This window comes from Macrobrachium rosenbergii, chromosome 16, assembly GCF_040412425.1.
Source record: "Macrobrachium rosenbergii isolate ZJJX-2024 chromosome 16, ASM4041242v1, whole genome shotgun sequence".
In the NCBI taxonomy this organism is placed as follows: Eukaryota; Metazoa; Arthropoda; class Malacostraca; order Decapoda; family Palaemonidae; genus Macrobrachium; species Macrobrachium rosenbergii.
This window is the reverse complement of record NC_089756.1, coordinates 9,821,762-9,833,861: the sequence shown is the minus strand read 5'-3', so window position 1 is coordinate 9,833,861 and position 12,100 is coordinate 9,821,762. Positions and strand designations below refer to the sequence as shown.

Genomic DNA, 12,100 nt, shown 5'->3' with positions numbered 1-12,100 from the left:
CCAAAAAAGTGCCGAAAATCGCTGATTATCCGTTAGTGGCGATTTTTGGTTATCATCACACCCTCAAAAATGGAACCCCGCCAATAACCGGGGACTGCCTGTATAAGAGATGGTTCGCTTGAGTTATCCTCGTTGTTTGCGATGGGTATTCTCAAGAAAAGGGAGCTTTGGTGTTCCTGCACCACAAAGGGAGTGACCCTTTATCAGAAATCTGCACTCGTTTTCTCTCTGCTTGACCAGAAACACCTGTTCCCTCTGGCTACTGTTCTGCAGATTGCTTCTGTTTTGCAGAAAAAGTCCACTCAGGACCATCTCGCGCAGTCAGCGAGGCACCCTAGAGAGACTCCAGTCGTCAGCTCAAGGACAGTTTCTCCTGTTCAACCTCAGCCCTTTTGTTGTAGGGGCAGACAAAGAGACTTCCCTAGACCTCGTGCAAGCTCCCGTTTCACCCTTGAAGCAATCAAAAAGTCCTTCAATAAACCACCTGCATGTAAGTGAGGATCTAGTCCTCCACACACCTGTGGGAGCAAGACTCCACTTTTGGGAGCATTGGGAAGCGAGAGGAGCGGAAAGCTGGATTGTGCAAGTCTTGAGAGAAGGTTATTTGATCCTGTTTCTGCAGAAACCTCCTTTAACCAACAAGCCCATCTTATTGATCTTATTGATGGTTTTCACTCAAGTGTCAACTCCGAGTTAGTTGTTTTCAGCCCTCTCCCCAAAGGCCTTGTGGGGCTGGAGGGCAGTTCTGGATGTGTGCCCTGAATTTGTACATACAGAAAACAAGATTCAAATGAAAACAACCCAGTCCTCCTTTCATCCATTTGCCTAGAAGACCGGATGATTTCAATAGACATGAAAGACACCTTCTTCCATGTCCCAGTTCATCAGGACTCAGGGAGGTTTTTAAGGTCCGTGTTCCAGAACAAGGTGTAGCAATTCAGAGCCCTTTGCTTCGGCCTGTCCACAGCTCCGCAGGTGCTCACGCGAGTCCTATCTCCAACAGCGAAATGGTTACATTTGATGGGGGTCGAGATATTGCTGTATCCTGACGATTGACTCATTTGCTCCCAGTTGAAGGACAAATGTGCGGAGGACCGTCACAAGACACTTCTCATCCAGGATTTGGGCCTCTTGATAAACTTTCCAAAATCTCAACTGACTCCTTCTCAGGAGATAGCTTATTTGGGGACGAGGATAAACTCATGGATTTTTCGGGTTTTTCCCTCCCCCAAAGGATAAGACTAGTGCCTTCATAAGGTAAACAAATTTCTCTCCCTTCAGTCTTGTTCTGCGAACAGCTGGATGAGCCTGTTGGAGACCCTCTCGTCCATGGAACAGTTCATATCCCTGGGAAGGCTGCACACGAGAAACTCGCAACTCTTTCTGAAAATCAGTTGGAACAGAAAGAAATACCGGGACTCTTTCGTTTTTCCAATAACAAAGGAAATAAAAGAGGACCTTGTTTGGTGGAAATCAAAAGAGAAGCTCTCTCGAGGGAAGTTGCTCCTTCCTCTGAGCCCCGACCTAGTGTTTTATTCAGACGCTTCAGACCTAGGTTGGGGAGCCCTCCTGAGAGACAAGGAAGTCTCAGGCCTTTGGACTTCAGAGCAAAAGAAATGGCATATTAATGTAAAGGAATTGACAGCAATTCACTGGGGATTACAAGCATTTGCATCAGAGGTGTCTGGGAAGACTGTGACTGTCCACTCAGACAACACTGTGGCACTGTACTATGTCAAAAAATGGGGGAACGCATTTGTTTACCCTTTGCCAAGCCGCAAGACCCTTCTCATTTGGGCGGATCAGAATCAAACCCAGATCTTAACCAGGTTTATTCAGGGGAAATTCATCATATTAGGGGATGAGCTCTGCAGCTGAAAGCAAGTTCTCCCCATGGAATGGACTCTGGATCCCTTGTACGCCTAGAGTTATGGACACTGGGGAAGGCCGGTTCTAGATCTGTTTGCTATCACGAAGAACCATCGTCTCCCTCTGTATTGTCCGCCAGCACTAAATCCACAAGCATGGGCAATGGACGCAGTGCTCCTAGATTGGTCAGACAAAGACCTTTACTCCTTTCCCCCATTCAAGATGGTCAGAGAAGTAATAAACAAGTTCCACAGTCATCAGAATGTAACAATGACCCTAGTAGCCCCTTTCTGACGAACACAGGAATGGTTCCCGGACTTGCTGGAACTTCTCATGGATTTTCCGAGTCTGTTGCCTCAAAAACCCAAACTACCCAGACAGCTACATTTCAGGCAGTTCCATCAAAGACTGTCCACTCTGGCTCTGACCGTGTTCAGACTGTCTACAGATTGGTACAAGCAAAAGGATTTTCAAAGGCAGTTGTAGATGCTATTGCTTGTTGCAGACAACAATCCTTGAGCAAAATCTTCTAAGAGACCTGTAGTGGAGATAGGTGATTTCCTGCTCTACTTTAAAAGGACTTTGCCCTATAAGGGCATTGAAATACTATTTACTTAGAACGGAGAAGATCCTTTGATGCCCAGTAAAGAATCCCTCTCACCCTCTCTCAAAAAATGCCTTGGCATTTTTTATGTGACATCTTATTCTAGAAGCTCACTCACAGATTGAGGAGGATGCATTACCTTGAGCGAAGATAAAACTGCATGAAGTGAGGGCGGTAGCCACATCCCTGGCTTTCAAACATAATTTGTCTATTACCTCTATTATCCAACGTTTTGGAAATGCAAATCGGTGTTTGCATCTCATTGTTTGCATGAAAATTGTTGTACCTTAGGTCCTGTTTTGGTTGCTGGTATGGTGTTGGGAGAAGGAGTGTAGGAAGTCTTCCTTCAGTCCGTACAATTTTTTTGCCTTGATTAACGGTGTCGAGTTATATGGGAGCCTGGGGGTACTATGTATTTGGAGTGCTCACCAGTTTTATCTTTTAATGGTTGGGTGATGGTGCTTCTTAACTTTTGGCAATAGGCAACTATGTTTTTTATTCTCTGGTTTTGTTATATGGTACTGTCCCCGGGGGAGGGGCAACTCTGTTAATTCTTTGTGTGCAATCAGGTACTCCATAGTCTTTTACATTACAATTTTTAATGAATTGGAGTAGATAATCCATACATCCCACCTCGTGCAGTGTGGGATTCATCTGTGTAATTACTTGGTAAGTAGCTTATATAAAAATGACATTTTTATAATAAAATTTATATATACTTAACAAGTAATTACATAATCAAAGCCCTCTCTCCTCCCTCGCTTGGTTAGGAAGGCATAAACATATTGATCTCGTTTGCTGAGCTGGTTCCTCTCTTACCCCGAAAGTGGGCAGGGTTACTTGCCTAGCCAAAACAAAAGTAGTGCTATCACAAATTTCAAAATTCTAGCTGCTGGTTAATAGAAACTAATAGCTATGTAATTACTTGGTAAGTATGTATAAAACTTTATTTTATTATAAAAATGTCATGTTTATGAAATAGTTTGACCACCTTACAGATCAGGCATTTCTTCAATGGCGTTCTTCTCTAGTAGCAGCGGCATGTCTTGCCTGCGGTCGTTTTTATTGCCACTTACTTCCAACTTGGCCTCTGTCACTTGAAATGACAACTGGCTACCACCTACAAAAGCTTTCACATATTATGGACCTTTTAATCAGGTATTTACCCACCTGGTATTGTGATGTCATTTTCTGCTTATTAAATAAGTACAGTTTCATATAAGTAACTTACCAAGTAATTACATAGCTATATTTTCTAACTCACGCAGGAGCCTTTTGTTTAAAAAATCGTGGTAGCACTTCGATTGTTTAGTGTAGGTGACAAGCCCCGCCCACTAAAGGGAGTACCGGAAACAACTTAGCAGAAAACCTCATTCTGTTTCTGCCGGCTCTCAAGTAAACATCAGGGGTTTGCAACAGTCTTTGTTCATTGGTTTTTGATTGAATAACAGGATTACAGTTAAGTATTATTGCTTATTTTGAGTAGCCTTCAAGCTTTGATAACTTTCAGGATCAGTTGTTCTAGTTTTGTTATTATTATGTCGGATTCAAGTGTAGTTTTCGCTACTGTAGCGAAAGTTGCCAAACAGATTGATCAAGTCTTCATATGACTTATAATTTGCAGTAAGTGTAGGGTGCAGTAACGTAGTAAGGAGAGAACTTGTGCTGAATGTAATGTTTGTTCGAGTGCCCGACACCAGCTCCCGAGTGCCTGGCGCCAAGTAAGCTTAAGTGGAAGATGATTAAATCCCAACTAGACAAGTTAGTGATAGGAAGAATAATGCAGCCTCTAGTGCCAAGAAAAGTGCTTCTTCCTCCCTTCCCTCTTTTTCTCCTGCTACTAGCCCCCTCTTTTTAATCTACCTACCCCTGTTGCCTGGCTCCCTTGCTTCTGACCCTTGCCATTGCCAGTCTCGGGTCTAGGTTTAACAAAAAATTTAACCTAGTAGTGAATACAGTGAGTGGAGAAGGTGGCTACTCGTCCCGTCAGTTGTCCTAGACGAAGGTCACTGTCCTGTTCCCCTGAACCTGGGAGAAGACATGCCTGAAGTCCAATGGAGGCCAGTGGGGTTTGCCCACAGGTTGCTGCCCCCCCTCAGTGGATCCTGTTACATCTTGGATGTGCATTCCAGTTGTCATCTGACTCTCAGGTCTCCAGTCCGGACTGGAAGCGCCACTAGTGCTTTCTAGATTCGTCTTGTCCACTGAAAAGGCACACAGACAATGTCGGCCGCTCTTCTCCGCTGCCTAGTTAGCGGTTTAAGAAGCCAGGTTGCAGCCCTCAACCTTCCTGCAGCGCATGGGACAGTCTGGAGAATTTCTCTCCTGAGCATCCTTCTATTGGGTGCCAGTATTTAGCTCTCAAGTGCCCAACATTCCTCTCAGGAGCCAGCGATCCGGTTTTACGGGGCTTGTCTAGCGACGAAAATCAGCAATTTTCAGCGCCAAAAATCGCCAATTTCTGCTTATCAGCACCGGTAATTGGGTATTAGCGCTGATATGTACCTAACAGAGGGGCTGATAACCGAAAATCTGCGCTTTTCGGCGCCAATAAACCCCGAAAATCGCCAATTTTCGGTCAACAGCAATTTTCAGTTATCATCACACCCTCAGAACGGAACCCCTGCCGATAACCGGGGACTTCCTGTACTTAAAACCCCTCTAAAAACACTTAGAACTGCCTATTTTCATAGTTCAAACACAACAAAAACCCTCTTAAATAAGCTTATACCCGAGTATTTTAATAGTTTTCTCACAAAAAGTTCTTTCAGTCATGAAAATATGAAGATACAGTAATTAGTGAATATTTTTCAGCGAAAAATACCACGAATGGGCGAATTTTCCGCGAATAATGTTTATATACTTCCTATGAGAGTTTTGCATTTCTACTTCAAGGCCAACTGGAACAGGGAAACACGACCAGACACCTACATGTTTCCCATAAACCCGGAGTTCAGACTTCTCAGTTCTAGATTGGGGAGTCCTCCTGGGGAACCGGGAAGTTTCTGGGACGTGGTCGCCGGAAGAACAGAACCTTCACATCAGCGTCAGAGCTGAAAGCAGTTCACCCAAGGCTTCAGTGCCTCTCGACCTTATTTCACAACAAGACTGTGGTAGTTCATTCATACAAACCACAATCCTAACGTACATACGAAAGCGGGGTGGCAGTCACTCATTCTCTCTCTGCCAGACAGCAAGAGACCTTCTGATGTGGACAGATCAAAATTGAGTGAGTGTAGTCACTAGATTTATTCAGGGGCGTCACTGGTGTACTGGTATCATGCAAGATTACCATTCTTGCAACCTGGGTTCATTTCCTGGGCGACACACCATACACTAAATATTCTGGCGGACGAACTGAGCCTTTGAAAAGTAGGTCCTTCTCACTGAGTGGACCTGGATCCCCTGGTCTATCAGAATCTGTGAAACTATGGGGCAGGCTGACATTGGAACTGTTTGCCACCTCAAGGAACCATAGCCCTCTCTTTTTGTTTCCCAGCCCCTGACCCTCTAGCATGGGTAACAGACACCGTACTGCTAGATTGGTCCTCCTTGAACCTCTACGCCTTTCCACCCTTCAACATAGTCAGGGGAAGTGCTGAACAATTCTTGGACTCATCGCAACATTACGATGACTCTCATAGCCCCATTTTGGCCCATGAAAGAATGGTTCCAGGACCTGCTATGGTTGTGGGTGGACTCTCCAAGACTCCTTCCACAAAAACCATGTCTACGCAGACAATCTCACTTTAAGAGATACCAAAGGGTTGTCCGCTCTTGCCCTGACAGGCTTCAGACCTGTCCAGAAGCTTGTCAGAGCGCAAGGGTTTTCAAGACCACTGCAGAGGCTATTGCAAAATAACAGCATAGATTTCCTAGCCACATCTACCAGGTTAAGTGGGTGATTTTCTGAAGCTGGTGTCTCAGACTCAACGTCTCTTCTTTTGAGACACCTGTGACCCAAATTGCAGATTTCCTTCTTTATCCAAGGAGATCTGGGTATCTCTCGTCCTCCACCATTAAGGAGTATCAAGGTGTGTTTAGCTCAGTGTTTAAACACAAGGCTCCTGAATCTTAGTTCATTCCCAGGAATGACCTCATCAAGTCCTTTGATATGTCTAAGCAAGGAAGGAAGATCCAATCTCCTGGAACCTGGACATAGTGGTGAAGTGGCTGACAGGTCCACCTTTTGAACTCCTTCGTTCCTCTTCTTAGAGAAACCTTACTAGGAAAACTTCCTCGTGGCCTTGGCTACTGCTAACATATTAGTGAGATCCATGCCCTCAACAAAAGGGAAGGTTTTTTCACAAGGAGATGCAGTTTGCCACTTTTCCCTTGAATTTCCAAACCCTGGCCCCGTTCTTTCTCCATTAAGAACTTAACGGACACCTTGGCTCTGAGGAAGAAGAGAGTTCTTTGTCCTGCTAGGGCTTTAAGGCATTACCTGAGCAGGACCAAGAGGATCAGAGGACCATCCAGTAACCTCTGGTGCTCTGTCAAGAACCCATTTCATCCTGTGAAGAAGAACGCATTGTCCTTCTTCGTGAAAGACTTCATTTCTGAGATGCACCTTGAGATTCAGGAGGACATTTTGCCTACTTTTAAGTGAAAGCTCATGACGTCATGGCAATCTCTACCTCTTTAGCTTTCAGGCACAATGTGTCCCTCACTTCCATTCTGCAGTTGGCTTACTGGCAGTGCAAACTGACCTTCACATTTCACTATTTGAAAGAAATTGAAAAAGTGTATGAAAATTGCGGTACCTTGGGGCCATTATCAGTGGTTGGCATGGTATTGGGAGGAAGCATAGGAATCTCTTTTTTTTTCTCCTCCTGTCTCTCCACCTTGAAGTAAAGTGTTAAATTTTCTGGAGCCAGGGGGTATGCTATACCTGGAGTGTCCACCAGTCTCAGTGGATGGGTTGTAGTGTTTTCAGTGTAGGTGAAAGTATTGTCAGGTTTTTTATATTGGTACTGTGTATGCTATCCCAGCAATCAGGCCTATTCTCTGCTGCAAAGCTCTCAGTTAAGTGGAGGTGCTCCATGGCTCAACCACCACGCCACTACAGGTTAAGATGAGTACCAACCAGAGGAAGTATTCACCTGCATTAGCTCTCTTACCAGGTAAGGAAATGACAAGCATTGTTTCAATGCTATAAACTTTTTCTATTTCAAAGTCATTACCATACCTTCATGTTTTGGAGTACAATATGTCCATGTATCCCATCTCTATTCAATGTGGGATTCAGCCATGTAATTACTTGGTAAGTTACTTGTATGAAAATATTTTCATAAAAAAATTAAGTTTCATATGTACTGTACTTACCAAGTAATTACAGAGTCAGAGCCCACCCTCCTCTCCTCAGATGGACATAGGGCACAAACAGAATGAGGTTTTCTGCCAAGTCATTTCTAGCACTCCCGTTAGTGGGCGGAGCTTGTCACCTATACTAAAGAATCGAAGTGCTGCCATGATTTTTTAAATAGAAGGCTGCCGCACGAGTTAGAAACTATAGCTATTCAATTACTACAAGGAAACTTAATTTTATTATGAAAATATAATTTTTAAAAGTTGGAAAAGACCTTGTCATGTAATGAACCTCTACAATACTAATTTTTACATAGGTAACTTACCAAGTAATTACAGAGCTATTGATTTCTATTAACCGGCAGCTAAAATTTGAAAATTCACGGTAGCGATTCTTTTTGTTTTTGGTGTAAGTAGCTAGCCCCCACCCACTTTCAGGGAAGAAGAGGAACAACACAGCAAGAAGGATCAATTTATTTCTGCCAGGTTTCGACAAAGGTTGTAAGCAGGCAACGTAAATTTTGGATTTTCGAGGCTTCACTGGTTATTTTCCATGAAGTATTGGTGAAATATTTTTTATTCTTTTGGTTGCCTTTTGGCATTTATTTAGTCAGGTTGACTTGATTGAGATAGTTTACAGAACTTTGACTTTTTCCCTTTTGAGGCTTAATTATTTTACTTGTTTTTGACGACGTCTGACGCAAGTACTGCTAGCACTCAATATTGCAGCAAAGGCTGCAATACGAGGTAGACTTGCAAAATACAATTTGCATACTCTTTGTTCTACTTGCAGGGGTCAAGTGTGCTCTATAGATCTGACTTGTGCTGAATGTGTCGACTGGGACCCTAGACAGTGGAAAATTTTAACTTCTCACCTTTCCAAGTTGGAAAGAGACAGGATAAGGAAAGCTAATACTAGGAATGACAAGTCTTTAGCCATTCAGGATTCTTTGAAATCTTCAGTGATGTTCTTGTTATTTCTGTCATGTCTCCAAACCCTAGTTCTTCAGCTATACCACCTGTTCCCATTCCCAGCTTCCATATTTCTGACCCCAATGCCATTGCCGTCCTTGAAGCGAAATTCGATCGTAAGTTTGAGTTATTAATGCATTCTATGTCTGTTGGGTAATACAGTTCGTGATCTTATGAACTGTGAACAGAGTGCTCACAGCGAAGTGTTAGTGGAGGAGTTGGCTGTCCGTCCCGCCGACTCTCCTAAACGAAGGTCCTTGACACACTCCCCCGCACCTGGGAGAAGTCATACTGGAGGCCCAAGGGAGGTTGGTGGGGTCAGCCCACAGGCAGTCGACCCCTCAGTCGCACCTGTAGCCAATTCCCAAGTGATGACAAAACGCCGTTGGAAAGGCGTTTTCTCAGATGTGCACCATCTTTCCTCCAGTTCTGAAGCGTGGAGTCCTGATTGCAGGCACCAGTGGCACTTTAAGGACGAATCTAGACTGCTGAAGAGGTCTGCAGTGGATATGTCTAGCACCCCTCAGGTACCTAGTAAGAAAGTGAAAGAGGCTGAGCCCTCATGTAGTTTTTGGGACAGCTCAGAACGTTTTTTGCCAGAGGTTTCTCCTTCCAAGTTGTCTTTTGTCGGATCCTGATTGATCCAAGCGGAGGCGAGTTTCTTTGGAGCGCCCATTAGTGCCCAAGCTGCCCGCCATTTCTGAGAGCACTTCATTGACAGAACACCCTTCAGTTCCCACCCACTCCTCCAGACATTCTTCATCTTCTCGCATTGTAGCAGTGGCAGAAGTGCCCGATCCCCAGTTCGTACCGGAGCTCCCATCGGCACCTGAACTTCCAGTAAAGCCCAGGCGTGTAGCATCATCTGAGCACCCATTGGCTCCCAAGTGCTCTGTATCTTCCAAGCTCCCAGTAGCTCCCAAGCGCCCAGCTGTGCCCGGGCTTCCAGTAGCTCCTGAGCACCGCCAACGTCCGATCATCCCTCTTCTCATCATGTGATGACAGCACCCTCTTCTGCAGTGCCAGTTATTGCAGACCCGGCTCTGACTCCCATACAGCAGTGCCTGGATGACATTTTAAGTTTTCTGAAACCTCAACCTCCTCCAGCTAGTGCGTTAGAGGGGTCCCTCTTCAGTTTTGTCAGTCAGGGAGGAGGCTCAGGATCCGGAAGAGGAAACTCCTACTACGGCATGTTCAGCTCTTACGTTTTCTTCGCACCTTTCCTGACTACTACTCTCCAGCGGCTCCTTCTCTGACTTCAACTTTTCAGCTGAGTAATTTCAGTTGGAATCTTCCAAGCTTCCTAAGTTGGTGCTTTCTTCTTTAGCTAAGAAGGCTATGCATGAAGTGGATTGTTGGTTAGCGGACAAGAGAACAGGGGAAGACTGTGTTCTGTTACCCCCCTTCATGTTTGTTGAGAAGGAGGTACTGTGCTCGTAGTATGCTACCGGAGAAGCTCCCTCTCTGGGTGTGTCTGCCTCCACCCAGGGGGACTTCTCAGGTCTCATTGAAGCCTCCCGTAGGTCAGCCTTTGCAGCGGCGAAGGTGATGTTTTCATCCACCCAACTAGATCATTTGTTGAAGAATATCTTCAAAGCTTTGAAGTGATTGGTTTCCTGGATTGGGCAGTGGGTGCCCTGGCCAAGAAAATCCAGGACTATCCTTCCATCCTCACGGACCTTTCAGCAGATCTTCCAAGGCTCCTATCCTGTATAGACAGAGGGATTAGAGATGCTTCTCATGAATTAATCTTTACATATTCCATGGGTATTTTAAAGAAGAGAGCTGTGGTGCTCTTATACCTCAAAGGAGTCACATCAGCACAGAAATCGACCCTTTTCTCTTTTGTGCATGACTTCCTTTTCCCTCAATCAGTAGTTAACGATATCGCTTCAGACTTGCACAAGAAGTCAACGCAAGATCTCCTGGCTCAGTCTTCTAAACATGCTAGAGAGAACATCTTGTTCAGTGCCAAGTCATCATCTTCTCCTTTGCAGCATCAGCAAAGATTTCATTCAAGGCCTAGATCCAATGTCTGATTCTCCTCCAAGGCCATCAAGAAGTCTTCAAACAAACCTTCATCCAAAAAGTGAGGAAACTTTTCTTCTGTTCTTGGGAAGAGTGGAGCAAGAGAGCAGCAGAACAGTGGGTCCTAGAGGTCCTCAAGAACGGATACTCAATTCCCTTCATAGACTATCCACCTTTAGTCAAGAACCCCATTGCCTTGACCCCCTATTTGATAGCCTCAAGAAGGTTTTCTGTCCTATCAAAGGAAGTTTCTGCCCTTCTTCAGAAAAGAGCTATAGAAGAAGTCACAGATGTAGAATCGGAGGGGTTTGACAATGCCTGTTTTTGGTTCTGAAGTCTTCAGAAGGTTGGAGACCAGTACTGGGTGTGAGCGCTCTGAATATCTTTGTGCGGAAGACATTTTCAGAATGGAGACAAATTGCTCAATTCTTGCATCCATTCATCAAGGGGACTGGATGGTCTCCATAAACATGCAAGATGTGTACTTCCATGTCCCCATACATCTAGACTCGAGGAAGTACCTTCAATTTGTTTTCCGGAACCAGATCTTCCAGTTCTGAGCACTGTGCTTCGGACTTTCAACGGCCCCTCAAGTTTTCACCCACGTTCTCTCTCCGATAGCAGATTGGCTTCATCTAGTGGGCGTCAACATTGCTCTTTATCTAGATGACTGGCTCATTTGTTCTCCTACAAAGGAAGCTTGCACGGGGACATTCAAAAGATGCTTTGCTTAGCGAAAGAGTTGGGACTTTTGATCAACCTTCAGAAGTCTCAGCTAATTCCCTCTCAGCAGATAGTTTATTTGGGAATGAGTCTGAATTCTCATCTTTTTCGGGCTTTCCTACTCCCAAGAGGGTAGAATCTTGTCTGAAGACAATAGACAAGTTTCTCTCCCTCCAAATGTGTTCGGCCAACAAGTGGATGAGCCTCCTCGGAACTTTGGCTTCCATCGAACAGTTTATCTCTCTGGGGAGACTTCACATTAGAGTGCTCCAGTTTTACCTCAGAGACAGTTTGGACTGGAAGAAACATCCAGACTCGTTTGTGTTCCCAATAACCCAGGATCTCAAGAAGCACCTGCTTTGGTGGAGGTCCGAAGATAGGTTGCTAGAAGGGAAGTCACTTTTCCTCAGAACCCTGACCTGAGCTTTTATGTAGATGCTTCCGACTTAGATTGGGGCTCTCTCTTGGGGGACAAGGAAGTCTCTGGAAGGTGGACACTAGGACAGAAGTGTTGGCACATAAACGTGAAGGAGCTGACTACAATCAGCCTAGGATTGCAAGCCTTTGCTTTGGAGGTTCGAGACAAGACCATTGCAG

The 12,100-nt window shown here is 44.8% G+C and overlaps 1 protein-coding gene across 5 annotated transcripts in view; it reads left to right on the top strand.

The window, feature by feature from the left end:
• CycJ (Cyclin J) overlaps positions 1–12,100 on the top strand; it is a 196,926-nt gene that overhangs the window by 151,335 nt on the left and 33,491 nt on the right. For all 5 annotated transcript variants that reach the window (XM_067118365.1, XM_067118363.1, XM_067118367.1 and 2 more), the window contains one exon: positions 3,472–3,631. In XM_067118365.1, coding sequence (XP_066974466.1) covers positions 3,472–3,631 — 160 coding nt within the window. The remainder of the gene's footprint in view (positions 1–3,471; positions 3,632–12,100) is intronic.